Source organism: Ailuropoda melanoleuca, chromosome 7, assembly GCF_002007445.2.
Source record: "Ailuropoda melanoleuca isolate Jingjing chromosome 7, ASM200744v2, whole genome shotgun sequence".
In the NCBI taxonomy this organism is placed as follows: domain Eukaryota; kingdom Metazoa; phylum Chordata; class Mammalia; order Carnivora; family Ursidae; genus Ailuropoda; species Ailuropoda melanoleuca.
In genome coordinates, this window is record NC_048224.1 from 39,022,475 (window position 1) to 39,049,820 (window position 27,346).

The window sequence follows — 27,346 nt, forward strand, 5'->3', positions numbered from 1 at the left end:
ACATTGTGCATTATTTCTCTAGGACTTATTTACTATTCAAAAAAAAAGAGGAAAAACATAGGTAAAGTTAAATTTTAAAAAAAGTTTTACTGGTTAATCTGGAGGCCCATCTGAAGTAAAGAAGCAAAATAAGAAAAGAGTTACCCTGGGAAGGTACTTCTTTGCTCAAGGGGCAGTCAGATGCATACACACCTCTCCACTTCTCTTATTCCGTATTTTCCACCACCCCTCTGAGATCTTCCTATGGCCCTTTAGGAGAAGCAGCTCCTTGACTTAACTTTTCAAATAGTGCAAGAGCATGACTTTGTTGACAAAACCCACCTAGCCAAGACAGTCATGATGCTTTCCTTTCTCTGCAGCACCTCACTTCTTCATTACCACACTATTCCCACTACACAGGCACAAGTCACAGACTAGTTCTCACTGCCCTGGAGGGAACTGCGTTTTACCGAGATTCATGACAGTTTAGAACCCCAGGGGTGCTCATGCCACGGTAGGGCACACGGGTTAAACAAGACTCTACGGGACTCAGCCCCGTGGGTAGGCAGTAGGTTAGGTGCAAACTTGGGGAAATCCAACTGAGACTTATTACTAAGAGAACTTTTCTTCTCGGAAAGTTTCTCCTAAGGGAAATGCGAAGTGCCTTCAAAGTGAAATGATCTCTACTTATGAGCAACAGTGAGATATTGAGGGGTGGAGGTAGTTCAAAGTACTCATAAAAGGGTCCAAAGATAATATTAGTCTCAAGCTTAAGAAATTTACTCAGTTGTAAATGCCATGAAGTCTCGTATTCTGTAGGATGCCATAATGATGGCTACAGGTCACTATATGCTTGTCTAAACCCACAGAATATACCACGCCACGAGTAAACCATAATGCAACCTACGGATGGAGGGTGATTGTGATGTGCCAATGTAGGTTCATCGATTGAATAACAAATGTAGCCCTCCACTGTGGGGTACTGATGATGGTGGAGGCTGTGGGGACAGGAGCAGGGAGTGTATAGGAAATCTCTGTACCTTCCCTTAATTCAGCTGTGAACCTAGAATTACTCGAAAAAAATTAGGCCTAATGAAAAAACAAATTTTAAGAGAGCCAAGGTGCCATGTTAAAGAACTTACCATTTAATCAAGGACATAACAGGGACTCTAAAATAAAATCGGCAAAACACTCGAATAAACATTTCTATAGATATACAAATGTCCAAAAAGTATATGAAAAGATGCTCAGCACCACTAATCATTAGAGAAATGCAAGTCAAAACCATAATGAGATATCACCTTATACCAATTAGAATGGTTAATGTATTTAAAAAAAAAAAAAAAGAAAAGAAAAAACAGAAAATTACAAATGTTGACGAGGATGTGGGCAAACTGGAAACCTTGTGCCCTGTTGGTGGGAATGTAAAATAGTGCAGCCACTATGGAAAATAGTATGGAAGTTCCTCAAAAAATTAAAAATAGCATTATCATCTGATCCAACAAACTCACTTACGGTTACATATCCAAAAGAATTGAAAGCAAGATATCAAAGGCATATCTGCACACTCATGTTCACTGCAGCATTATTCACAACAGCCAAGAGGTGGAAGCAACCCAGGTTTCCAATCTGTTCAGCTATGGATGAGTGGATAAAGGAAATGTGTTATTAACGCACATGGCAAAGGAGATCAAAGTTGCCGATGGAATTAAGGTTGCTGATCAGCTGACCTTATGAGAACACTTATCTGCCTTGGCCCAATGTAATCACAAGGGTCCTTAAAAGTGGAAGGAGACAGAAGAGAGTTAGAGAAAGTTGTGATGACCGAAGCAGGGTCAGAGTGATCCAATGTGAGAAAGACTTGATTCATCCACTGGTTTTGGAGACGGAGGAAGGGGCCACGTATGAGTCCGCTCAGGCTGCCATGACAGAATACCATAGACTGGGTGACCTAAACAACAGAAATTTATTTTCTTACAGTTCTGGAAGCTAGAAGTCTCTGCTCCAGGTACCAAACAGTGAAAAGATAGAGAAGAGAAGCAATAAGGACTCCTCCCGTGCTCTTGGGACCACAGTCCCTCCGGTCAGGAAGAAACGTTCTTTCCTAAGGATTTCAGATGCCTGCCCAGCCACCACTGCTGGCCCTGCCACTGTCACCACAGTACTGCCTGGGGATCTGGGCCAGAGATAATAGAAAAACATCAGGGAAAGTACTTCACTCTTTCTGATGCACAGGAGCACCATTTCTCTTTCCAGACAAAAAAGAAAAGGAATGTCTCCTGGAGATCTTTCTATCTTTCTGCCTGACCCTGGGTTTGGGTTTCAGCCTTCCCTTCAGTCCAAGTTAAGAGATACTGGGGGAGGGAGAGGAGGAGAGACAGAAATTCACCCTGAGTTTGTTGGTAGCTTGCAAGGTAGTTTCCTTCCCAGGTCTGCTTGCTATCTTATTTCTCAGAGTCCTCACATAGATGCTCCACACATTCTCTCCAGAGTATTTATTTATTCATTCATTTTCGTTAATTCTGGTACAGTTAATATACAATTAATATACAGTTTCAGGGGTACAGTATAGCGATTCAACACTTCCATACATACAAGCATACACACAAGGACCAGTGCTCATCGTGACAAGTGCCCTCCTTAATCCCCATCACCTATTTCACTCATCCCCCACCCGCCTCCCCTCTGGTGACCATCAGTTTGTTCTCTATAGTTAAGAGTCTGTTTCTTGATTGGTCTCTCTCTCTCTCACTCTTTTTCCTTTGCTTGTGTGTTTTGTTTCTTAAATTTCACCTGAGTGAGATCACATGGTATTTGTCTTTCTCTGACTTATTTCGCTTAGCATAGTACTCTCTAGCTCCATCCATGTCATTGCAAGTGGCAAGATTTCATTCTTTTTTATGGCTGAGTAATAATCCATTATATATATAAAAATAAAACAGGATGGCATGTGCTTACTTCATCTTGGTCAAAACTGGAATCTGTGTCCTGGTTTTTGTCCTCTTCCTACTTAGAATGTGTTCCTTATCAATGCCTCTTTGTTGGCTTTTCCTATTTGATGGGCTTCATATATTAGCGTTTCTCTAGTTTCATCTTGGGCAATTTTCTCACTCTATACTCTCTCCCTAAGTTCACGTTAACCATGTTGATCACTTCATTACATGTGTGCAGATACGTTACAAGTTTCTATCTCCAGGCTGATCTTTCTCATTATTTCAAATCTGCATATCCAACTGATCCTTGATATTTCTACTTATAGATCTCAAAATCATGACAAATTCAACATGTCTAAAACACAACTCATGATTTAATGTTCAACCCCACCATCAGCCTTCTTGGACACCTAGAAGTCATCTTTGACATCTTCAGGAATGATCAAGCACCTCATTGAGTTGCCATCAGAAGTTTATTACATGCATATTTTTGTCCAACAGATGTTTACTGCCAGACCTCGTGCTAATCCCTAGGTATACGATGGTTAATGAAGTTGATGGAGTCTTTGCCTCCGTGAACCTGCACACTGGTACAACTGGTGTGAAACACACAAACCCACGAATTATTACCAAGTTACAAATTATAATAAGTGTTCCTAATAAAAGAAGCAGCAAGACAGAGCACAATACTTCCACAAAACTAAAAGGAGTTGTGTGTTCCTAGAGCAAAGAATGTAAATGGTGGGTAATCAGATTAAGAAAGTCCTTGAATGTCATCTTAAGGACTTCAAGTTTTAAGAGTAATAAAGCCACTAAGGGATTGAAGCAGGGAAGTAACATGATCAGATTTTTCTACAGCATAGACCTGGTTACGTAATCATTCAGGAATTGGCTGTCAGATGTCATTTTACCTTCTCTGTCAAATATATTCCTCTTTTTAACAATACCTGAAAAGGATCCCTTTACCCCAGACTCTAAAAGTTATGACTGCAATTAGTACTGGTCAAGATGGAATCTAATCCAGATGAAGGAATGCACGGCTTACCAATAATTAACTTTAGTATTGCCTATAATACATAAGACACATTTACATCTCTATTCACTCGTTTTTCATAGCAACTTTAGGAACCTTGTGGCTGTAACTACTGTAACTCCTAATCTCATCGTTAACAACTACTACAGAGAGATCTGCCCAGGTCCCAACGTGAGTCCTTTTCTGACATCCGCGTCATTTCTAATCCATTTGTGTCCCATTTTGATCCATATCCCATTCTGAAACTCTTATTTCCATGCCAATTTGCTCAGTTCCTTGTGTTAAAGTTGATGACTTTGCTCAGAGGTTGCTCAGTTGCTGTGTCTTTAAGTTCTCATAATTCACCCCTCGAAGTCAAGATTTCAGATATGTCTATAACTCCGGCCATTCCTGATATATTTGGTAGCACAGATATTACAGCGGATTCCGGGAGGCAGATAATTAGTTCTACTCTAACATAAAAGCCAGGTCTCCTGTAATAAAAGCCTCCTACAGAATACCACTTCACCATGACTCTGAAATTACCAGGAAATGAATGTGGTATCTGGTTGTGAAGGTTGAGATATCTAAGCAGAAAAAAGAATTACTTCTGGGATGAAAGCTTTGTGGTCAGCTCTCCTCTCCTGCCCCAAAGCCATCTACTCGGGGCTTGCTTTCATCCTCCATGATCAAACATCTGTTGGCAGCAATATCTGGCTTCAAATTTGTCCCCTTGCTGCATCACCAGGAATTCTTTTTTAGAGAGAGGGGCAGAGAGAGAGGGAGAGAAAGAATCTTAAGCAGTCTCCATGCCCAGCACAGAACCCGATGCCAGGCTCCATACTACCAGCCTGAGAGCGTGACCTGAGCCAAAATCAAGAGTCCGAAGCTTCACTGACTGAGCCACTCAGGCACCCCGGCATCACCAGAACTTTGCTGGGTGATAACTTCAAGTGTCTTTTTATGTGGGTTATACATCCCCAAACATGTAATGGAAGCCCTAGAGCTAAGGGAATGGTCTACAAGTGAAATCATCCAGAACACAACATCCAATACTAAAACATTTCAGGTCTTTAAAATGTTGAAATTTGTCAAGTGGGTTAAACTTCCTCCATTCAAAACCCTCTCCTCTTCCCTACCCTGGGCGTGGAAGTAGACAAATGAGAAGGCACACACACAGGCACAAACAATAGAAGGAAAAACAAAATTAAAAGGCAAAAGGGGAGAAATGAGAACGAATCCTACTTTTATTTTGGAATGCTAGATTTTTGCCAGAAACCATGTCTCCCAGAGTACAGTCATCTCAAAATCTGTACCAGAATTTCTCAGGGATCTGTTTTGAAATGCAGACTGTCAGGACCCCACCCCAGAGCTACTGCATCAGAATATCTGCAAGGAGAGACCTGGAGTCGGCGTTTTATCACCAGCAAAATTTTTATACAAATAAAAGTTTTAAAACAACTACCATAAACACGGTCTCTGCCATCGTTGAATATTTATAAAGCAAGAAACCTCACTGCCCTATGGGGTTCCCGGCATCACCTTCACGGGTGGTACTGACTTCTCAAGGGGGTTCGTTTAAACCTGGTAAGTTTATTAGTTGACCAATGTCTGCTGTAAGCATGAAAGGGACACCGTAAGACGTTTCCCTGCCCTTGTGAGGTCAGCCGCCCGGTAAAGAGAAAAGGCTGACACACAGAAAGCCTTTGGGGGCGGGGGGGGGGCGGCACAGACAAAGAAACAGATAACAGTTTACACAAGGATCTATGCGCTTAGAAAAGCAAGGGTGGCAGGTAAGCAAATCACACGGGTACTGGAGGCTTCAGTCACAAAGTCAGGAGCCTTCGTCAGCAGTTCTGAGTGAGGAAGGGTCCTGAGGGAGGCGCGGCGGCAGTGGCAGAACTCTCGGCAGAGACAAGAGGAGAAGGGTTGCATTTCTAGTCCCATCACCGTGCGATGCCAAGAGAGGCTTTTCATTTTCCTCTAATTTTCCCATTTGCATAATCAAGGCCCATCTCGGTTATTTGTTTCTTTGCATCTTTGTGCGCCCACCTCATTCTAGAAAGGATCTGAGGCAGGGAGCACACACCAATTTCTCGGGGCGCCAACATTCACTGATGAATGCATCCAAGCGTTGCCGCAGGGCCCGCGCGTGAGGAGGCTACAGACCAACACTTCGGCAACCGGGAAACACAGCGGACAGAAACTACGACCAAAGGCCAACTGGACCTACTGCTGCCCACGGGCAATCACTTTGGCGCACACATATCCCACAGCTGTGACACTGCCGGGGCTGGGGGTGACATCAGCGTTCTAAGCGTGAGCGCGCCGCGTAGGATTTCTGCGCTGACTTCTGCCAGGAGCGCACCTGAGTCAGAGACGTCCGTGTGCTCGATACCATAGCATGCGGCCCAGTACTTTTTTCACGGCCTCTTTGACTTCTTTGTTTCTCAAACTGTAGATGATGGGGTTCAACATAGGGGTCAGCACTCCATAGAGCAGTGAGATGATCTTATCTACTTCCTGTGAGCTCGAGGAGGACGACGGCTTCAGGTACATGGAGAGGGCGGCCCCGTAAAACAAGATCACCACAGTCAGGTGGGCACCACACGTAGAAAAGGCTTTGTGTCTTCCCTCCGCTGAGCTGATTCTCAGAATGGTGGAAAGGATGAAGACATAAGAGATGCAAATGAAGAGCATGGGGCCGGGCAGGAGGAGCACAGTGACCACCAGCATGATCGTGTCCACGAGCAGTGAACGTGTGCAAGCTAACTTCAGCACGGCCAGAATTTCACACGTGAAGTGATCGATGAGATTCCCACAGAGGGGCACCTGCAGGGTGAAACTGGTCTCCAGCAGGGCGGTCAGACAGCCCGTCACCCAGGAGACAGCGGCCATCTGCACACAGACCTGCCTGCTCATGATGACGGGGTATCTCAGGGGGTCGCAAATGGCCACGTAACGGTCATACGCCGTCACAGCCAGGAGCACACACTCCGTGGAGCCCATGGCCAGGGACAGGTACATCTGTACGGCACACCCAGAAAAGATGATGGTTTTCTGGGATGACAGCAAGTTCACCAGCAAAGTGGGAACAGAAGCAGATGTGTAACAAATATCCAGGACAGAGAGATTTCCAAGGAACAAGTACATGGGGGTTTGGAGGCGTGAATCTAGGACAGTGATCAAGATCAGAGTGCTGTTACCCAAGAGCGTGATCAGATACATCACGAGGCTGAAGACGAAGAGAACGATCTCTAACGCTGGGTACCTAGAAAAACCCTCCAGGAGAAAAAAGCTCCAAACGGTGAGGTTTTCTCCTTGCATTTCCTTTTCTGCCCCCGGAGTTATTCTAATATTACTCTCCTCATTTCATCTGAGGACATAAAGAGAGGGATCAAGCATCGTGTTCGTTTAGTTAGGAAAACACTTTCGCATTTATTTTCACTATGATTTATCAATTTTGCCACAAGAAATCACAGGACTTACCTATTGATCTAAAGGGGGGGGAACAGGTTTGATTGACATAAAAAGCTGATTAATCCACAACAAAATTTAGAAAAGAGTGATTTTAAAAACAAGAATCAACACATTTAATACCTGAATCTCAGCCTGTTTTCCAATGCTTGGCACACAGTTTTTCAGTAGAGATTTGAAAGTACCGTGCAACCAAAATTAGGAACAAACACTGAAGAAACTGAGCACAGGTTAGAAAAGTAAGCCACAGTAAGAAGGGAAGTAAAGAAAACAGGTTTGTACAATAAAAACCAGTGATGATCTTCACTGGAAGAAGAGGAGGGATATTGAGAGAAACAAACAAATGAATTTGTTCTGGGTCTATGAAGTTCTTGGTCTAAATGAATTCTTTCCTTTCCAGCGAATAGCTTGGAGGTCCATACGCTTGTCTCAAAAATGATGACTGTTGAAAGCATCGTAGATACCCATTCTGATTACACTGAAGAGCCAGTTTACAAGCCACACAAGATAAGCCACCTTATTTAAACACGGACACATCCATGGTACAGTCTCGTTCATTACTGAGACCCATGCCTTCGTGAGTATGTAAATCGTGCTAATTATTCCCAAGCAACAGTCTTCATCTACACGAAAACCCAAGAAGATCCCAAAGAGGTAGAAAATAAAGTCCCTTTAAAAAAAAAAAGTTTATTTATTTGACAGAGAGAGAGGCAGCGAGAGAGGGAACACGAGCAGGGGGGTGAGAGAGGGAGAAGTAGGCTTCCTGCTGAGCAGGGAGCCCAATGCGGGGCTCGATCGCAGAACGCCGAGATCATGACCTGAGCCGAAAACAGACGCTTAATGACTGAGCCACCCAGGTGCCCCAATAAACTCCCCTTTTAAGCTACCTTAACATCTCTTGGAAAAGAACATTATAGATTATCTAATTATTAACAAGACGCTGAATGATTTGGTTTATACATTTCAAATTAACAGAAAGAAAAAGCAAAAACCTACCTTGCTTCAGCACTGATTCCGGTCTTCATCACCTTCCACCGTTTTCCTTTCCCTACAGGTTCTTTCCTCTCTATTTTCAGATATCCTCGTTTTGAAACATTCCCCGTATGGTCGTGTTCCCTGTGCACATCCTACCTTTGCTCTTTCTCTCATTGGCAAATTCCTCCCTGATATGGTTTACTTACAATGTTTCATTCTTCCCTTTCTCATCACTGGTGTTCCTTCTTGGTTTCTCCCTTTGAGCCAATGTTTTCATTTGCCTCCCAGCTCCCCATAGTTCAAAAGCTGGCACACAGGGTAATAGTATAATCACGTTGGGGGCAATATTTTATAGCATGCCGCCAGAGCAGGAACATAGGATTTTTCCCGTAGTGTTCGTATTATTATATTATTCTTTATGACTTGTGCTCCACGGTATCTCATGCCTAGCCTACTAACAAACCCTTCCGCCGTTTCCTGTTTTACTCATCGGTCCCCAAGCAGCTTGCATTGCAGGTCCAAACATTATCAGCTACCGCTCAGGATGCTGTCGGTATTCTAGGGAATGCTTATCAGTAGGACTTCCCTCTGCAGTCCTTGATCACGCAGAGTTCGTGCTTCTCCTCCTAAGAGCTCCGTTTCTCCTACAGCACAGTAGGTAGCTCTTACTCATTTTTTAGTTAGCGTGATTATTTATTAGGGATTTCTCTGCTAGATTTTATATTGAACAAATTCTGTACAAAAATTCTATATCATTTTAAGAAATTATTTTAAAGAAACTAAATGAGTGTGTGTGTGTGTTACTCTTAAGACTAACAAAAAAAGACACAGTGTTTTTTTAGAATGAAAAATTAACCCAGTTAACCGAGACTTGATATGTTTCTACTGTTTAAAAATAGTTGCCAGGAGGAGCTACCGGCTGCTCAGTCAGTGGGGCATGGGACTCTTGATCTCAGGGTTGTGAGCTCGAGCCCGACACTGGGTGTGGACATTACTTAAAAACTTCTAAAAAATATATTTAAAAAAAAATAGTAGCCAGGAAAAATTTGTCCTCCCATCTGAATCCCCTGTTGCCAACTCCAAATAGAATATTGTTTTATGAACCTCATAAAGTCAGCTACATGCAAGAAAGAATGAATGTATCGTGTCTAAAATGTTAAACATATTATGTAAAAATCAACATTGCAATTCATCTATTTCAAAACTATCGACTGTCACCTCCATAACTAAAAGTGCCAAAGGATAGCAACCAACATACTACGTAAATTTAAATCATCTTTTGTTTGGGGGGAATACCTGCTCTCCCTGAGCAATTTAAAGTTCAGCAGCTATAATATACAGAGGTTTGAAACTTCAGATCCTTGAGGGATCATGTCCCAATGATCCAATTATATCAAACTTTTAAAAACTGAGACAGAGTGAGCCACAGTTCTCCCAAAATAATTTCAAAGAACTCATAAAAACAAAGTCTTCTATTCCTCCCTGTCCATCCTTGCTAGATCAAGATTTTTTTTTCCTTAGGGGAACTCTCCCCTACACTGATGGTAGGAATGCAAGCTGGGGCAGCCACTCTGGAAAACAGTATGGAGGTTCCTCAAAGAGTTGAAAATAGAGCTACCCTAAGACCCAGCAATTGCACTACTGGGTATTTACTCCAAAGATACATATGTAGTGATCCGAAGGGGCACCTGCACCCCAATGTTTATAGCAGCAGTGTCCACAATAGCCAAACTATGGAAAGAGCCCAGATGTCCATTGACAGATGAATGGATTAAAAAAGATGTGATACACACACACACACACACTGGAATATTACTCAGCCATCAAAAAATGAAATCTTGCCTATTTGACATGGATGGAACTAANAAATTACCAGGAAATGAATGTGGTATCTGGTTGTGAAGGTTGAGATATCTAAGCAGAAAAAAGAATTACTTCTGGGATGAAAGCTTTGTGGTCAGCTCTCCTCTCCTGCCCCAAAGCCATCTACTCGGGGCTTGCTTTCATCCTCCATGATCAAACATCTGTTGGCAGCAATATCTGGCTTCAAATTTGTCCCCTTGCTGCATCACCAGGAATTCTTTTTTAGAGAGAGGGGCAGAGAGAGAGGGAGAGAAAGAATCTTAAGCAGTCTCCATGCCCAGCACAGAACCCAATGCCAGGCTCCATACTACCAGCCTGAGAGCGTGACCTGAGCCAAAATCAAGAGTCCGAAGCTTCACTGACTGAGCCACTCAGGCACCCCGGCATCACCAGAACTTTGCTGGGTGATAACTTCAAGTGTCTTTTTATGTGGGTTATACATCCCCAAACATGTAATGGAAGCCCTAGAGCTAAGGGAATGGTCTACAAGTGAAATCATCCAGAACACAACATCCAATACTAAAACATTTCAGGTCTTTAAAATGTTGAAATTTGTCAAGTGGGTTAAACTTCCTCCATTCAAAACCCTCTCCTCTTCCCTACCCTGGGCGTGGAAGTAGACAAATGAGAAGGCACACACACAGGCACAAACAATAGAAGGAAAAACAAAATTAAAAGGCAAAAGGGGAGAAATGAGAACGAATCCTACTTTTATTTTGGAATGCTAGATTTTTGCCAGAAACCATGTCTCCCAGAGTACAGTCATCTCAAAATCTGTACCAGAATTTCTCAGGGATCTGTTTTGAAATGCAGACTGTCAGGACCCCACCCCAGAGCTACTGCATCAGAATATCTGCAAGGAGAGACCTGGAGTCGGCGTTTTATCACCAGCAAAATTTTTATACAAATAAAAGTTTTAAAACAACTACCATAAACACGGTCTCTGCCATCGTTGAATATTTATAAAGCAAGAAACCTCACTGCCCTATGGGGTTCCCGGCATCACCTTCACGGGTGGTACTGACTTCTCAAGGGGGTTCGTTTAAACCTGGTAAGTTTATTAGTTGACCAATGTCTGCTGTAAGCATGAAAGGGACACCGTAAGACGTTTCCCTGCCCTTGTGAGGTCAGCCGCCCGGTAAAGAGAAAAGGCTGACACACAGAAAGCCTTTGGGGGCGGGGGGGGGGCGGCACAGACAAAGAAACAGATAACAGTTTACACAAGGATCTATGCGCTTAGAAAAGCAAGGGTGGCAGGTAAGCAAATCACACGGGTACTGGAGGCTTCAGTCACAAAGTCAGGAGCCTTCGTCAGCAGTTCTGAGTGAGGAAGGGTCCTGAGGGAGGCGCGGCGGCAGTGGCAGAACTCTCGGCAGAGACAAGAGGAGAAGGGTTGCATTTCTAGTCCCATCACCGTGCGATGCCAAGAGAGGCTTTTCATTTTCCTCTAATTTTCCCATTTGCATAATCAAGGCCCATCTCGGTTATTTGTTTCTTTGCATCTTTGTGCGCCCACCTCATTCTAGAAAGGACCTGAGGCAGGGAGCACACACCAATTTCTCGGGGCGCCAACATTCACTGATGAATGCATCCAAGCGTTGCCGCAGGGCCCGCGCGTGAGGAGGCTACAGACCAACACTTCGGCAACCGGGAAACACAGCGGACAGAAACTACGACCAAAGGCCAACTGGACCTACTGCTGCCCACGGGCAATCACTTTGGCGCACACATATCCCACAGCTGTGACACTGCCGGGGCTGGGGGTGACATCAGCGTTCTAAGCGTGAGCGCGCCGCGTAGGATTTCTGCGCTGACTTCTGCCAGGAGCGCACCTGAGTCAGAGACGTCCGTGTGCTCGATACCATAGCATGCGGCCCAGTACTTTTTTCACGGCCTCTTTGACTTCTTTGTTTCTCAAACTGTAGATGATGGGGTTCAACATAGGGGTCAGCACTCCATAGAGCAGTGAGATGATCTTATCTACTTCCTGTGAGCTCGAGGAGGACGACGGCTTCAGGTACATGGAGAGGGCGGCCCCGTAAAACAAGATCACCACAGTCAGGTGGGCACCACACGTAGAAAAGGCTTTGTGTCTTCCCTCCGCTGAGCTGATTCTCAGAATGGTGGAAAGGATGAAGACATAAGAGATGCAAATGAAGAGCATGGGGCCGGGCAGGAGGAGCACAGTGACCACCAGCATGATCGTGTCCACGAGCAGTGAACGTGTGCAAGCTAACTTCAGCACGGCCAGAATTTCACACGTGAAGTGATCGATGAGATTCCCACAGAGGGGCACCTGCAGGGTGAAACTGGTCTCCAGCAGGGCGGTCAGACAGCCCGTCACCCAGGAGACAGCGGCCATCTGCACACAGACCTGCCTGCTCATGATGACGGGGTATCTCAGGGGTTCGCAAATGGCCACGTAACGGTCATACGCCGTCACAGCCAGGAGCACACACTCCGTGGAGCCCATGGCCAGGGACAGGTACATCTGTACGGCACACCCAGAAAAGATGATGGTTTTCTGGGATGACAGCAAGTTCACCAGCAAAGTGGGAACAGAAGCAGATGTGTAACAAATATCCAGGACAGAGAGATTTCCAAGGAACAAGTACATGGGGGTTTGGAGGCGTGAATCTAGGACAGTGATCAAGATCAGAGTGCTGTTACCCAAGAGCGTGATCAGATACATCACGAGGCTGAAGACGAAGAGAACGATCTCTAACGCTGGGTACCTAGAAAAACCCTCCAGGAGAAAAAAGCTCCAAACGGTGAGGTTTTCTCCTTGCATTTCCTTTTCTGCCCCCGGAGTTATTCTAATATTACTCTCCTCATTTCATCTGAGGACATAAAGAGAGGGATCAAGCATTGTGTTCGTTTAGTTAGGAAAACACTTTCGCATTTATTTTCACTATGATTTATCAATTTTGCCACAAGAAATCACAGGACTTACCTATTGATCTAAAGGGGGGGAAACAGGTTTGATCGACATAAAAAGCTGATTAATCCACAACAAAATTTAGAAAAGAGTGAATTTAAAAACAAGAATCAACACATTTAATACCTGAATCTCAGCCTGTTTTCCAATGCTTGGCACACAGTTTTTCAGTAGAGATTTGAAAGTACCGTGCAACCAAAATTAGGAACAAACACTGAAGAAACTGAGCACAGGTTAGAAAAGTAAGCCACAGTAAGAAGGGAAGTAAAGAAAACAGGTTTGTACAATAAAAACCAGTGATGATCTTCACTGGAAGAAGAGGAGGGATATTGAGAGAAACAAACAAATGAATTTGTTCTGGGTCTATGAAGTTCTTGGTCTAAATGAATTCTTTCCTTTCCAGCGAATAGCTTGGAGGTCCATACGCTTGTCTCAAAAATGATGACTGTTGAAAGCATCGTAGATACCCATTCTGATTACACTGAAGAGCCAGTTTACAAGCCACACAAAATAAGCCACCTTATTTAAACACGGACACATCCATGGTACAGTCTCGTTCATTACTGAGACCCATGCCTTCGTGAGTATGTAAATCGTGCTAATTATTCCCAAGCAACAGTCTTCATCTACACGAAAACCCAAGAAGATCCCAAAGAGGTAGAAAATAAAGTCCCTTTAAAAAAAAAAAGTTTATTTATTTGACAGAGAGAGAGGCAGCGAGAGAGGGAACACGAGCAGGGGGGTGAGAGAGGGAGAAGTAGGCTTCCTGCTGAGCAGGGAGCCCAATGCGGGGCTCGATCGCAGAACGCCGAGATCATGACCTGAGCCGAAAACAGACGCTTAATGACTGAGCCACCCAGGTGCCCCAATAAACTCCCCTTTTAAGCTACCTTAACATCTCTTGGAAAAGAACATTATAGGTTATCTAATTATTAACAAGACGCTGAATGATTTGGTTTATACATTTCAAATTAACAGAAAGAAAAAGCAAAAACCTACCTTGCTTCAGCACTGATTCCGGTCTTCATCACCTTCCACCGTTTTCCTTTCCCTACGGGTTCTTTCCTATTTTCAGATATCCTCGTTTTGAAACATTCCCCGTATGGTCGTTCCCTGTGCACATCCTACCTTTGCTCTTTCTCTCATTGGCAAATTCCTCCCTGATATGGTTTACTTACAATGTTTCATTCTTCCCTTTCTCATCACTGGTGTTCCTTCTTGGTTTCTCCCTTTGAGCCAATGTTTTCATTTGCCTCCCAGCTCCCCATAGTTCAAAAGCTGGCACACAGGGTAATAGTATAATCACGTTGGGGGCAATATTTTATAGCATGCCGCCAGAGCAGGAACATAGGATTTTTCCCGTAGTGTTCGTATTATTATATTATTCTTTATGACTTGTGCTCCACGGTATCTCATGCCTAGCCTACTAACAAACCCTTCCGCCGTTTCCTGTTTTACTCATCGGTCCCCAAGCAGCTTGCATTGCAGGTCCAAACATTATCAGCTACCGCTCAGGATGCTGTCGGTATTCTAGGGAATGCTTATCAGTAGGACTTCCCTCTGCAGTCCTTGATCACGCAGAGTTCGTGCTTCTCCTCCTAAGAGCTCCGTTTCTCCTACAGCACAGTAGGTAGCTCTTACTCATTTTTTAGTTAGCGTGATTATTTATTAGGGATTTCTCTGCTAGATTTTATATTGAACAAATTCTGTACAAAAATTCTATATCATTTTAAGAAATTATTTTAAAGAAACTAAATGAGTGTGTGTGTGTGTTACTCTTAAGACTAACAAAAAAAGACACAGTGTTTTTTTAGAATGAAAAATTAACCCAGTTAACCGAGACTTGATATGTTTCTACTGTTTAAAAATAGTTGCCAGGAGGAGCTACCGGCTGCTCAGTCAGTGGGGCATGGGACTCTTGATCTCAGGGTTGTGAGCTCGAGCCCGACACTGGGTGTGGACATTACTTAAAAACTTCTAAAAAATATATTTAAAAAAAAATAGTAGCCAGGAAAAATTTGTCCTCCCATCTGAATCCCCTGTTGCCAACTCCAAATAGAATATTGTTTTATGAACCTCATAAAGTCAGCTACATGCAAGAAAGAATGAATGTATCGTGTCTAAAATGTTAAACATATTATGTAAAAATCAACATTGCAATTCATCTATTTCAAAACTATCGACTGTCACCTCCATAACTAAAAGTGCCAAAGGATAGCAACCAACATACTACGTAAATTTAAATCATCTTTTGTTTGGGGGGAATACCTGCTCTCCCTGAGCAATTTAAAGTTCAGCAGCTATAATATACAGAGGTTTGAAACTTCAGATCCTTGAGGGATCATGTCCCAATGATCCAATTATATCAAACTTTTAAAAACTGAGACAGAGTGAGCCACAGTTCTCCCAAAATAATTTCAAAGAACTCATAAAAACAAAGTCTTCTATTCCTCCCTGTCCATCCTTGCTAGATCAAGATTTTTTTTTCCTTAGGGGAACTCTCCCCTACACTGATGGTAGGAATGCAAGCTGGGGCAGCCACTCTGGAAAACAGTATGGAGGTTCCTCAAAGAGTTGAAAATAGAGCTACCCTAAGACCCAGCAATTGCACTACTGGGTATTTACTCCAAAGATACATATGTAGTGATCCGAAGGGGCACCTGCACCCCAATGTTTATAGCAGCAGTGTCCACAATAGCCAAACTATGGAAAGAGCCCAGATGTCCATTGACAGATGAATGGATTAAAAAAGATGTGATACACACACACACACACACTGGAATATTACTCAGCCATCAAAAAATGAAATCTTGCCTATTTGACATGGATGGAACTAAGGGGTACTATGCTAAGTGAAATAAGTCAATCAGAGAAAGACAATTATCCTATGATTTCACTGATATGTGGAATTTAAGAAACAAAACAGAGGATCATAGGGGAAGAGAGGAAAAAATAAAACGAAATCAGAGAGGGAGACAAACCATAAGAGACTCTTTTTTTTTTAAAGATTTTATTTATTTATTTGACAGAGAGAGACAGCCACCGAGAGAGGGAACACAAGCAGGGGGAGTGGGAGAGGAAGAAGCAGGCTCTTAGTGGAGGAGCCTGATGTGGGGCTCGATCCCAGAACGCCGGGATCACGCCCTGAGCCGAAGGCAGACGCTTAACCGCTGTGCCACCCAGGCGCCCCNCTGAGACTCTTGATCATAGGAAACAAACTGAGGGTTGCTGGAGGGGAGGGAGGTGGGGGGATGGAGTAACTGGGTGATGGACATTAAGGAGGGCTCATGTTGTAATGAGCACTGGGTGTTATATAAGACTGATGAATCACAGACATCTATCTCTGAAACCAATAATACATTATATATTAATTCATTGAGTTTAAATTTTAAAATATTTTTTAAAAAATACTTTTTTTCTTGAATGATTACAGTGTAGAATATTTAACGGTCTAGAGAGAAAAGATATCCCTAGAATTCTAAGATACACGTTTTTTCATTTGTGGAACTACTCCCTAGTTTTCAGAGTTTACAGAAAGAAAGTTCACTCTTTAAGGCACTTGCCCTAAACAACTGATCAGAAGTTTTGCTCAATACACACATATTGAAGAGGGCCTTAAAGCAATGAACCCTCAGTAGCCATGGACACACCCACCACCCAGTTCTTGGTTTCTAAATACAATTCTCACCTAAAAAGAAATGTAGTTCCCCTTTCCAAAGCTGGAGCAGGAAAAGGACAAGCCTGACCTAGAGTAGCTTACCGCACTAGAATATCAGGAAATATGCAAAGAATGACAGGAATATTTCAAAAGGCCATAGGAAGCCACTCGATGAGGCTCCCATTGGCCAAATCTGGGACAGATTATTTTGAGCATCAAAATAAATAATGGTTTAAATAGACTATAATCTAGAGAATAAATTAAGAATCCATGAGTTCTTCTGAAATAAAGTAAGGAAAACTTTCCCTTATGGGAGGATGCCAAAAAATAAATATAAAAGAATGATGTGGTTAGAAAATCATTACGGGTTGTTGATCTGTAGATCAGAACAAGTAAAGTGTTGTATCGGTAAACGTAAGCATCATAGCTGTCACAAGTAAAAGTTGGATGAGAAAACAGGGTATTTACATGGTGTTAAAGTATCACAAATTACTGATTAATTTCAAAAACAAGGTAATATAGCTTTCCAGCGGGGAGACGCGGAGAACTCACCACCTTAACATCACCAAGCACAGGACCAGTGGACTCCACGTGCTAATACGATGGGCATAATATCACTGCTATAATATTCCCGTCAAAAATACACAACCTGAATCTAATCATGAGGGAAAACCAGACAAAATTAAATTAAGGGATATTCTGAAAAAAAACCGGCCTACACTTATCAAAACTGTCCACATCAGGAAACAAAGGAAAAGGCTAAGAAACGTTCCAGGAGATTAAAGAAACATAACAAGTAAATGCAATGTATGACCCAGCACTCAGTATTAGACCGGGGGGGGGGGGGGGGGGGGGGGTTGGCCCTAAAAGANCTAAAGGACATTATTAGGACAATAGACGAAACCTGAATGTGGGCTGTAGATTAGAACTGTATCAGAGTGAAATCATAACCCCATAGTGCATATATGTCCTTGTTCTAAAATACTTCAGTAGCTAGTGTCACAGGGGCAACCTGTCTCCACTTACCGTCAGTGCATGAAAACACGTTTTTCAGAAGTTCGCTGCGGAGGGGCCGGCCCCGCACGTGGCCCCTCCGCTCCTGGAGCCAAGTCCTGGGCGGCGGCAGAGGCCGTGGCGGGCGTGCGTCTCGGGCCCGGGCGGTCCCCGCAGCCGAGGAAGCAGGGACAAGCGACGACCAGAGCCGGGGACGCGGGGGTCCCGGGGGTCGGCGGCGAGTGGCGGGGGTGCNGTGCACCACGCGGACCATGAGGGTGAAGTGCATCCACGACCAGCCCTGCGGGACCCAAAGTACCGAGGAGCCTTGCTCGGGCCAAGGAGAGTGTGCGCGAACAAGGCCTGAGGGCGCCGGAACGGGCCTCGCGGCCATGGGGCCAAAGCAGGTACCCCCCCCAACACCCCTCCCCCGCCCCAGGCCACCTGGTGCTTCGTCACGACCTCCCCGCGCAGCTGGTACCGAGAGGCCACCCCGCCGCGCACGGGAACCCGCTAATCAATCACTGGGTGTTGGGAGCTCGCGCAGGTGGAACCAATGGCTTCTGGAACACTCCTGAGGCCGCGAGCAGGAGCCGGATGCCAGGTAGGGGGGCGCACTGACAGCAAGCGGGTGTGCGGTTTGCAGAGCCTGGGGAAGGAGGGGCTCGAGGCGTTGCGCAAGGGCCCCGGCCCCGCCCGCGCGCAGTCAGCCTGGACGGGGCCCTTGTGTTCTTCATTTACGAAGAGGTGGGGAAGCTTCCCGACGAAGTGTGGCTGACAGACCCAGCCCCTGGGGTCTGCGTGGACGCTGCCCCGAGGCGCCTCCAGACCAGCCCCCAACGTCCATCTCCTCACGATTCCAGTGCACTTGCTGACCTGGGGCGACTCTGGAGGCCATCGAGTCCGCGTGTCCCGGGAGCCATGCGTCCTCGTAGTCTTTATGATACCACCATGGTGCCCATGTGTCCAGCCGCGGTGGGGTATCTGTCTGACCTGTGAATCTGTGCACACTGTCCACATGCCGACTCAGGAGTCATGTTGCTTGTATTTCATGGTGTATGTCATGTGGCCCTGCGTCTCACTTCCTGGGGTGCCCATGTCCTGTTGCCATGACCCAGTCCCAGCCTGTGCTTTGCACCCTGGGCAGCAAGGGCCCTTGCCCTGCAGCCCACCACCGCTGCTGAGGCCTCAGCCTAGCCTCACCCACTTCTCCCGCCACCGGCCTTGCCTGGCCCTTGGGCCCTCCACCTGGGACAGGGTGGCACTTGCCACCCTCAGGACCACCTTCCTGAGGAAGAATAAACCAAATCCTGTTGGGGGGGGGCAGTTCTGAATGTGTGTAGACAGCAGGTACATTTATTACCACATTCTTTTTGCAAGGTATGCAGTTCCATCTTTCCTGTGTCCTTATGACAGTTCACATACTCTGGATCACCGAGGGTGAATGGACACTCCAGATAAGGAAGGACCAGGACAACTGGGTCATACCACATGAATAAGCAGATTTTTCTTCCTTCTTAGGAAAAGAAGTAACAAACAGGTCGAATAATGTAAGAATTAAAAATAGAGCTAATTGTAGAATGACATTTTGGGAATAATGGGCTAGAGTGGCCCATTCATGATAAACTTGAACTAGTTAAACCTGCTACACCCAATGGGCTTGGCTGTAAAACATAGGAAACAACATAGAGTTAATGACTTCACAGTTTTAATAGGATTCATCTTGAAAACTCTACTTCCCTCAATGTCAGTGCTTACAATAAATCTATCACCAGGCAACAGTGCAACAATAACTGTGCTAGAAGACTGACAATGAGATACTAAGTAGAAATAATAGGCATTCATATTGGAGGAAAGGAGATAAAATTATCACTTGCAAACTATGTGCTTTTATGTCTAAAAAGAAGAGATCCAATTAAAACTGTTCCCCAGCAATAGTTTAGTAAAGTAATAACACATAAGTAAATAAAAATCAGTAATTTTCTCATAGCCAGTTGGAAGATAGAGTGACCAGAAAAAGATGCCATTATCAATTATATTAAAATTGTGAGAAATCTTATAATAACTCTAACAGGAACAGTGCAGAACTTACATGAAGGGAACAAAAAAATTTTAATAACAGTAGTGACATAACCAGTAAACTAAATGAATCCTGATGCAAAATCTAGAGTCCACCTGTGTTATTTTGATCAATAAACAAAAACAATTCTTTTCTGAAGGGCGCCTGGACAGCTCAGCCTGTTAAGCGTCTGACTCTTGATTTTGGCTCAGGTCATGATCAGAGTCATGAGATCCAGCCCTGTGCTGGGCTCAGCACTGGGCGTGGAGCCTGCTTAAGATTCTCTCTCTCCCTCTCCCTCTGCCCCTCCCCACTCTCTCAATAAATAAATAAATAATAATTCTTTTCTGGTAAGACACAAAATTACTATATTAAAGTGATTCCTTCAAAATTGAAGCAGGAGAAATTTCTATAAAAGACAGTAGAGATGAAAAAAGTCTTACAGAATCATTTCTCACAAAACCAAAGAACTGAAAGGAAAAACTGCTACTTAATAGCAAAACTGACTCCAGCCAGTTCACCATTCCAAAGAGGCATAATTATCTCATCTCCTGGTTATGTGGTTCTTTTATTTAGAAATGCACCTCCAGGGGGCTGTTCCATTGTGAAAGTAGGGCCCGGGCTCATGTAAATGGGAAAGGACTACGATAAAGGGAACTAAATTCTTCTATTTAAAAATGAAGTTACAGGATTGTAAAGTTCAATCCTGCCTTCTTCAGAAGGGGTTTAGAACACTGGAAGAATGGAGACTGGAGAGAGTATTAGGAAGAGAGCCAAGAAACATCGAGGACTAAAAGAAATCCAGAGAAACTAGCCAATGAAAAATATTTTGTAACAGGGAAGACTAAGGATCTATTTAAATATTGATATGTCATCTTGAATTTTAGACTGTGGGCTGGTCTTAGCTATTCTCTACTCCATTACTCCCAAAATTTCAACTGAAATCATATAAACACAACAGTCTGGGGTAACAGAGCTTTGGGTAATGGAGGGATAGGAGTAGCTACCAGACTGGAGAACTTAGGGGTGCATCACTAGCCGACCACGAAGCTAACTGATCAGAGCCTTCAGTGGTCACTTACAATAAAGCTTTGAGACTTCATAGAATAAGTTCAGGAAATCATTAAAAAAGAAACCAGCACTAACAACAACTCTTGAATGAAGGGAATCTGACTTCCAGAGTTGCCACATAATATTACTTAAATGTCCAGTCTTCAACAAAAAAATGATGAGACATGTAAAGGAAAGGAAAATATGGCCTGTGTTTCATAATGATGGAAGGGTCAATCCACCAAGAAGACATAACAAGTGTAAATACATATAGAGGTGCTTAAAAAACAGAGCCCCAGAGGCACCCACGTGGCTCAGTCAGTTGAGTGTCCAACTCTTGATTTTGGCTTGGGTCGTGTTCTTAGGGTCGTGGGATTGAGCCCAGCATGCCCTGCGTCGGGCTTCACGCTCCGGGTCAGCTTGACCCTCTCCCTCCGCTCCTCCCCCTGCTCATGCTCTTTCACTCTCTCTCTCATCTCCCGCTTCTCTTAAAAAAACAAAACAAAACAAAAAACCAGAGCCCCAAAAGACTTGAAACAGAAACTGACAGAATTAGAGGCAGAAGTAGACAATTCAACAATAGTTGAAGACATTAATATACTCAGCTCTCAGTAATTGATAAACAACTAGACAGCCTCTCAAGAAGGACAGAGAAGACTGGAACCGCACCGTAAAACGGATAGACTGAACACCATTTCTAGAACACCCCACCCAACACCACGCACACACAGACACACACCCTTCTCAAGCACACGTAGAACACGACCTGCTGACTTTGTGCCATCCTGCGCTGTGCGTTATGGTGCGTTTGGCCTCCTTGCCTCCCCAGTGTGCTTGAGAGGTCCATGTGGATGTGTGTGGCTCATTTGCCCGTTTGTATTGCTGCCTTAGAGTCTATTGATGCTCAGAACATTTTACGGATCCACTGTCCTGTTGGGAGATATCTGAACTGTCTCCACTCTGGGCTCATGTTGTATTACCCTGCATGTGTGGGTCTTTGGGGACTTGGATGCCCATTTCTGATGGGTCTATACTTAGGAGTGAAAACACTGACCGAACATGCTTAAGTCGCCTTTAGGAGCCAGTGCTAAACGACTTTCCAACATGGTATGAAAATTGAACTACTCTTGGAAGTATTAATGTCCTATCACTGCATAACAAAATAATCGAAGCTCAGTGCCTTTAAACAGTAGGCATTTTCTTTTATCTCCTGGATGTCTGGGTCAGGAATTCAGACTATTTAAGGGTAATGTTTGTGACAGGCTGTGTCCTCCCCTAACCAGGGTTTCCCTTTCTGCTGTGTGTTACCCACAGTCAGCTGCGGTCCAGAAGCACATCCTCCTCCGAATATAGCATCAGAAGGTCAACAGTAGCCTAACACTAAATACATTTAATTAAAAATTAATAACATTTCATTAATTATTTTAGTAATAATTATGTCATTGTTATTATTCCTAGAATGGTAGGCATTAAAATATTAACAGATACTGGGCGCCTGGGTGGCTCAGTGGGTTAAGCATCCATCTCTTGATTTTGGCTCAGGTCATGACCTCAGGGTTGCGTTCCATGCTGGGCGTGGAGCCTGCTTAAGAGTCTCTCTCTCCCTCTGCCCCTCCCCCTCCCTCTCTAAAAATTAAAAAAAAGAAAAATTAATTAAAAAAATTAACATGCTATCTTTTGGAAGTTGCGTATAGGTGATCTCTCATCTTTAAAAAGTTTTGTTATATGTGCAAAAAGCATTCATTACCTTTGTAATCCAAAATAAACCTATAAAATCCTTTAGATTTTTCTAAAAAATAATTTTTTAACTTTTTTTAGAGCAGTGCTAGGTTCACAGCAAAGTTGAGCAGAAAGTAGAGAGATTTACCATATCTCATCTGCCCCCAAATACGCACAACTTCCCCCACTATCAACATTTGTCAGACATTTGTTACAATCAGGGAACCTAAACTGACACATCATTCTCACCCAAAGTCCAGAGTTTACATGAGGATTTACTCTGGTGTCACACACCGTCACTCTAGTATCCTACAGAATAGTTTCCCTGCCTAAAAATTCTCTGACCTGTTCATCCTTCCCTCCCTACTCCTCCCTGCTGATCACTGATCTTTTACCTGTCGCATAGTTTTGCCTTTTCCAGAATGTCATGTGGTTGGAATTAAAGTATGTAGCCTTTTCAGATCTTTTTGATTCCCTAATATGCATTTAAGTTCCCTCCATGTCTCTTCTGGGCTTGATAGCTCATTTCTGTTTAGTGCTGGATAATATTCCATGGTCAGGATGTTCCAGTTAACGTATCCATTCAGCCTACTGACGGATATCTTGGTTGCTTCCAAGTCTTGGAAGTTATGGATAAAGCTGCTGTAAACATCCACGTGCAGGTTTTTGTGTGGACATAAGTTTTTGATTCATGTGGGTAAATACCAAGGAGCATGACTGCTGGGTCATAGGGGAGGAGTATATTTAGTTCAATGTAATTTATAAACTTCTCAGAAGACTGACCCTCCTACGTAATATAACAACTATAAACTCAGACAGCCTACAAAAAACCATTCTCTTAGGGCTCCAGAGAGTCAACAAAGGCAGATTTGGGAAGAGAGCTAAACCGTGGAAGAGATCAACACACGGTGAGTTTCCTGGCTTTGGGGCTTTTGTCTTAAGTGAAACACAGACAAAATGGGGCCAGGAAGAGCTGATGTTCTCATTGAAAACCACTTCTTTCCGGCCTGAGGGAGGCAGAGCCCACGATAGTAAGTGAAGGGAAAATTCGGGAAAGAAAAAAGGCAGAGAGGGGAGCTCCACATTCTGTGCATAAACTCTGCCCGAGTCTCTGGCTGACCTCTGAAACCACACTCGTTGCAGAGCAGATTGCAAACAGCTCCGCTGAGGGGGAAAAAAATAATTGAACTGACATCTGAACTGCCACCAACCAAAGGAAGATAGTTTGCAGTTTGAGTCTAAGCCCATTAATTGCCTACTAAAAGAAAAGCACCTCATTGGAGGAATATGTTTAATAGACTCCAGATTCTCTACAACAGAACATTCACAACGTCCGGGATATAATCCCAGAACACTGGACATATGAAGAACCAGGAAAAGGTGGGGCGGCAGGGCAGCGGGGCTGGGGTGGAGACCAAACCCAAGATGACCCAGGTGTGTCACTATCAGATAAGAACTTAAAAGCAGTTACTGTAGGTAAGCTTTGTGAATTTTAAAATTAAGTTCGTAATGAATGAAAAGATTGGAAATATTAGGAAAAGAATATAAATAAGAGTCATATGGAAATTTTAAAACAAAACAATTATCTGAACTAAAAATTCACAGGTTGGTCTTTAATATCAGAATGGACATAGCAAACAAAAAGTCAGTGAACTTAAACATGCATTTTTTAAAAATGCCTCAGAGATATGTAGAACAGTGTCAAATGATTTTTTTAAAGATTTTATTTTTTTTAGAGAGACAGAGATAGAGCGCAAGCGGGGGAGGGGCAGAGGGAGATGGAAAAAATCCTTAAGCAGATGCCCCGCTGAGCACAGAGCCCAGTGGGACTGGGGCTCGATCCCAAGACCTTTGAGATCATGAACTGAGCTGAAATTGAGTCAGACACTCAACTGACTGAGCCACCCAGGAGCCCCTAGAACAATATCAAATGATTTAACGTAGCTATTTAATTGGAGTCTCAGGAAGAGAGGAGGGAGCAAATAGCACAGAAAAAAGCCAGCAAAACTTTGGGGTAAATAATGGCCCCAAATATCCCAAATTTGGTGAAGCATGAAAATTTAGAAATTCAAAAATCTAAGCAAATCTCCAACAGGATAAATACCCAAAAAAAGTACACCTTGTTATATCATAAAGTGCTGAAATCCAAAAATAAAGCAAATCATGGAAGAAGCCAGGAAAAAAAAAGGACACATCCAGGGAAACAACAATTTGAATGACCGGTTATCACACTGGAAATCTTGGAGGCTAAAAACAGTGGAAATCTTTATAGCATTGAAATAAAACAAATACTCAAAAAAAATATTTGCTTCAACTGATGTTTGGAAGAAACGTTATATTTGAAGACAGGTCTGGAATCAAAAGTAGCATAATAGAATTATATATCTAACTGCTAATCCCAAAATTGATTTTAAAATACTCTTTTCAGGAATACAAGAACAAAAATTAGTTATCTTTTAACCACAACCTGTTTTCTCCCTGTCCTTTGTATTTTAAAGGCAACTTTATCAACGGCCCTTAAATGTCAAAGAAATGTGTCACTTCTTAAGATAAAGAAAAACTTAAAATTTTACATAGGCATTGTTGGAAAGGCTGATTGTTTCCAATTTTTGTTAACATTATGATTTTCCACTTAAAAAAGATTGTTAATCCAATCCATCAAAATGGAACCTGCTTTTAGGGGTAAAGAAAGGAGAAGGGAACAACGTAGGCTTGTTGGCTGCGACTATGGATACAGCAAGGGAGCTCTCAAGCCTCTCTCCCTCGGTGTCAAGATGTGTCTGGCAGTTTACAGCACGGGATACGCCTCTGCCTCTGACATTTGACGTCCATAGCCACGTCTGTCAGTCTTGGTCAAAAGCAGAACTACCTGTTGTTTCCATGTGTTCATCTGGGGTTACTTGTCTCAAAACAAAACAAACTTTCAATTATTACTTCCCCCCAAGTATCTGATTGCCACTTTTCAGCTGTCCTGCCTTTGTTTCTGCTTTGCTCCAGAACTTCCAGTTAGGCCACCAACGTCTGCTTTGGAGAGGGCAGGAGATGGCAGGCAGTAGGGCCTCTCTTGGTTTTTAAAGTGTCACTCGTCAATCCCTTGGAAGTTGAACTGTTTTCCTAGAGAACCAGTAAAAATCAAGGCACTCCTTCAAAAGAACTGATCATGCAGCTTTTATTTACCACTTAATATCTTCTTGGGCACGGGTAGGATTTTTCCTTTCAAATAGGACGATCACATGCTTAACTAGCTCAACACATATTGCAAAGGGTCCTATGAAGACCTTGCATATAAAATACAAAACTCTGTTACATATACATCCATTTCACAGCGGTTTGTACATTACAATGAGTTCCAGTGTCAAAATAACTCCCTGTACTTAAGCAGCATGAATAGATTACGGCCGCAGCCGGTGTTCACACAGTGCAGTCCCTACGAGAGCACAGATCAACAGGGTCACAGCTTTCTTCGTTCTTGTTAGTGCATACACAAGGAAGAGATGGAAGGGGACAGCAGTGGGGATTTGGCGGCGGGCAGTTTTACTGGCAGGTGAACTGTCACAGGCAGTTGTAAATTGGACACAAACATTCACTAAAGACACTGCCGCCTTTTCTCACCTTTGAGAACACAGCTTTATACTACTTTCATTATTTCAATTTCCAGTCACCGAACTTCAGGTCCCTCCTTTTCACATACCGGTAAATTTATGGAGCTCTATCCAGTGCGCTAATTTCAAGAATAAGGTGTTTGGTAATTAGGCTAAGTCAGATGCTTGTATGACAAATAGCACTGAATATTCCCAGGGAAAAAAACAATAAAATTCAGTTCCAGAGAGCTTTGGAGAATAACAGCCAAAGACATAAACATGCGTGGGTCCTTTTGCCATTTGTCCACCAGTATCAACATCCCATAATGACAAACTCTCAGTTATTAATCCTTTTTATAAATACGTGCGCGCCCAACACAAGCTGCACGGGGACACCGTGATTCCACACTACCAGTCGTGCCAGTGACTTGGCTGGTCGAGAGGAAGGCAGTAAGAGCGTAAATAAGAATTGTGCTTATAGAAAGCGACAATAACTGAACTCAACAGCATTGCGCACAAAGGTTCAAGTGTCAGCACCACTCTCAGCACCATGGGAAATTCCCCGTAGTAAATAACCAAAAGTTTAAAAAGCATAAAACTGGATGAGGTGAAACACTCCATATGGGCCGAAAGCACAATTCCTGCCCTCATCCTCTTTCTGGAAACAGCCGACCTGCAGGGCATTCTTGCCTCACAGGCACATCCCAGGTCCTGTAAATCAAAGTCAGAGGTGCTCAGCAGAGGGGGAAATACTGATCTGGAAAACACCAAATTCTATGAGGCCACAGGCTTTCTGAAAAATAGCCAAAGTGGATTTTCCCCCCAAGCACAAGCCATTCTTAAGTGGAAGTCCATGAGAAGCTCCTTACAATTCATAACGCTACTAAAACCCACAATTATATTTAGTACCATCTAAGAGGATGTTTTGATAATAAAACACCTAGATTTTCATTCGTAAACCCCCTTTCCAAATCAGAAGCAACCCCAGAACACAGCTAGCCAAGTCTAAGCACTATTTATGGCAGTGTTTTTTCAAACTGTGCATTGCAACCCATTTACAAGTCAGGAAATGAATTTAGTGGCAGAAGAGCATTTAAAATGGTGGTGGG

At 43.5% G+C, this 27,346-nt stretch overlaps 3 protein-coding genes across 6 annotated transcripts in view; all 3 read right to left on the reverse strand.

Moving 5' to 3' along the window:
- LPAR1 (lysophosphatidic acid receptor 1) overlaps nt 1-14,792 on the reverse strand; it is a 356,091-nt gene extending 341,299 nt beyond the window's left edge. For 2 of the 4 annotated variants that reach the window (XM_034664255.1, XM_034664252.1), the window contains exon 1: nt 14,177-14,792. The gene's annotated coding sequence lies outside the window, so the exon portion shown is untranslated. Of the gene's footprint in view, nt 1-8,397; nt 9,020-14,176 lie in introns of those variants that run through there. The other 2 variants (XM_019796721.2, XM_034664251.1) reach the window with 1 other exon arrangement.
- LOC100479323 (olfactory receptor 2K2) lies at nt 2,801-7,286 on the reverse strand. The gene has a single exon (XM_019796723.2). It carries the CDS (start codon nt 7,249-7,251, stop codon nt 6,298-6,300), a length of 954 nt encoding a protein of 317 aa, XP_019652282.2. The 5' UTR covers nt 7,252-7,286; the 3' UTR covers nt 2,801-6,297.
- Nucleotides 10,265-13,065, reverse strand: LOC117803002 (olfactory receptor 2K2-like). Its single transcript, XM_034664256.1, has one exon. It carries the CDS (start codon nt 13,028-13,030, stop codon nt 12,077-12,079), a length of 954 nt encoding a protein of 317 aa, XP_034520147.1. The 5' UTR covers nt 13,031-13,065; the 3' UTR covers nt 10,265-12,076.
- Nucleotides 14,793-27,346: the final 12,554 nt, after the last annotated feature.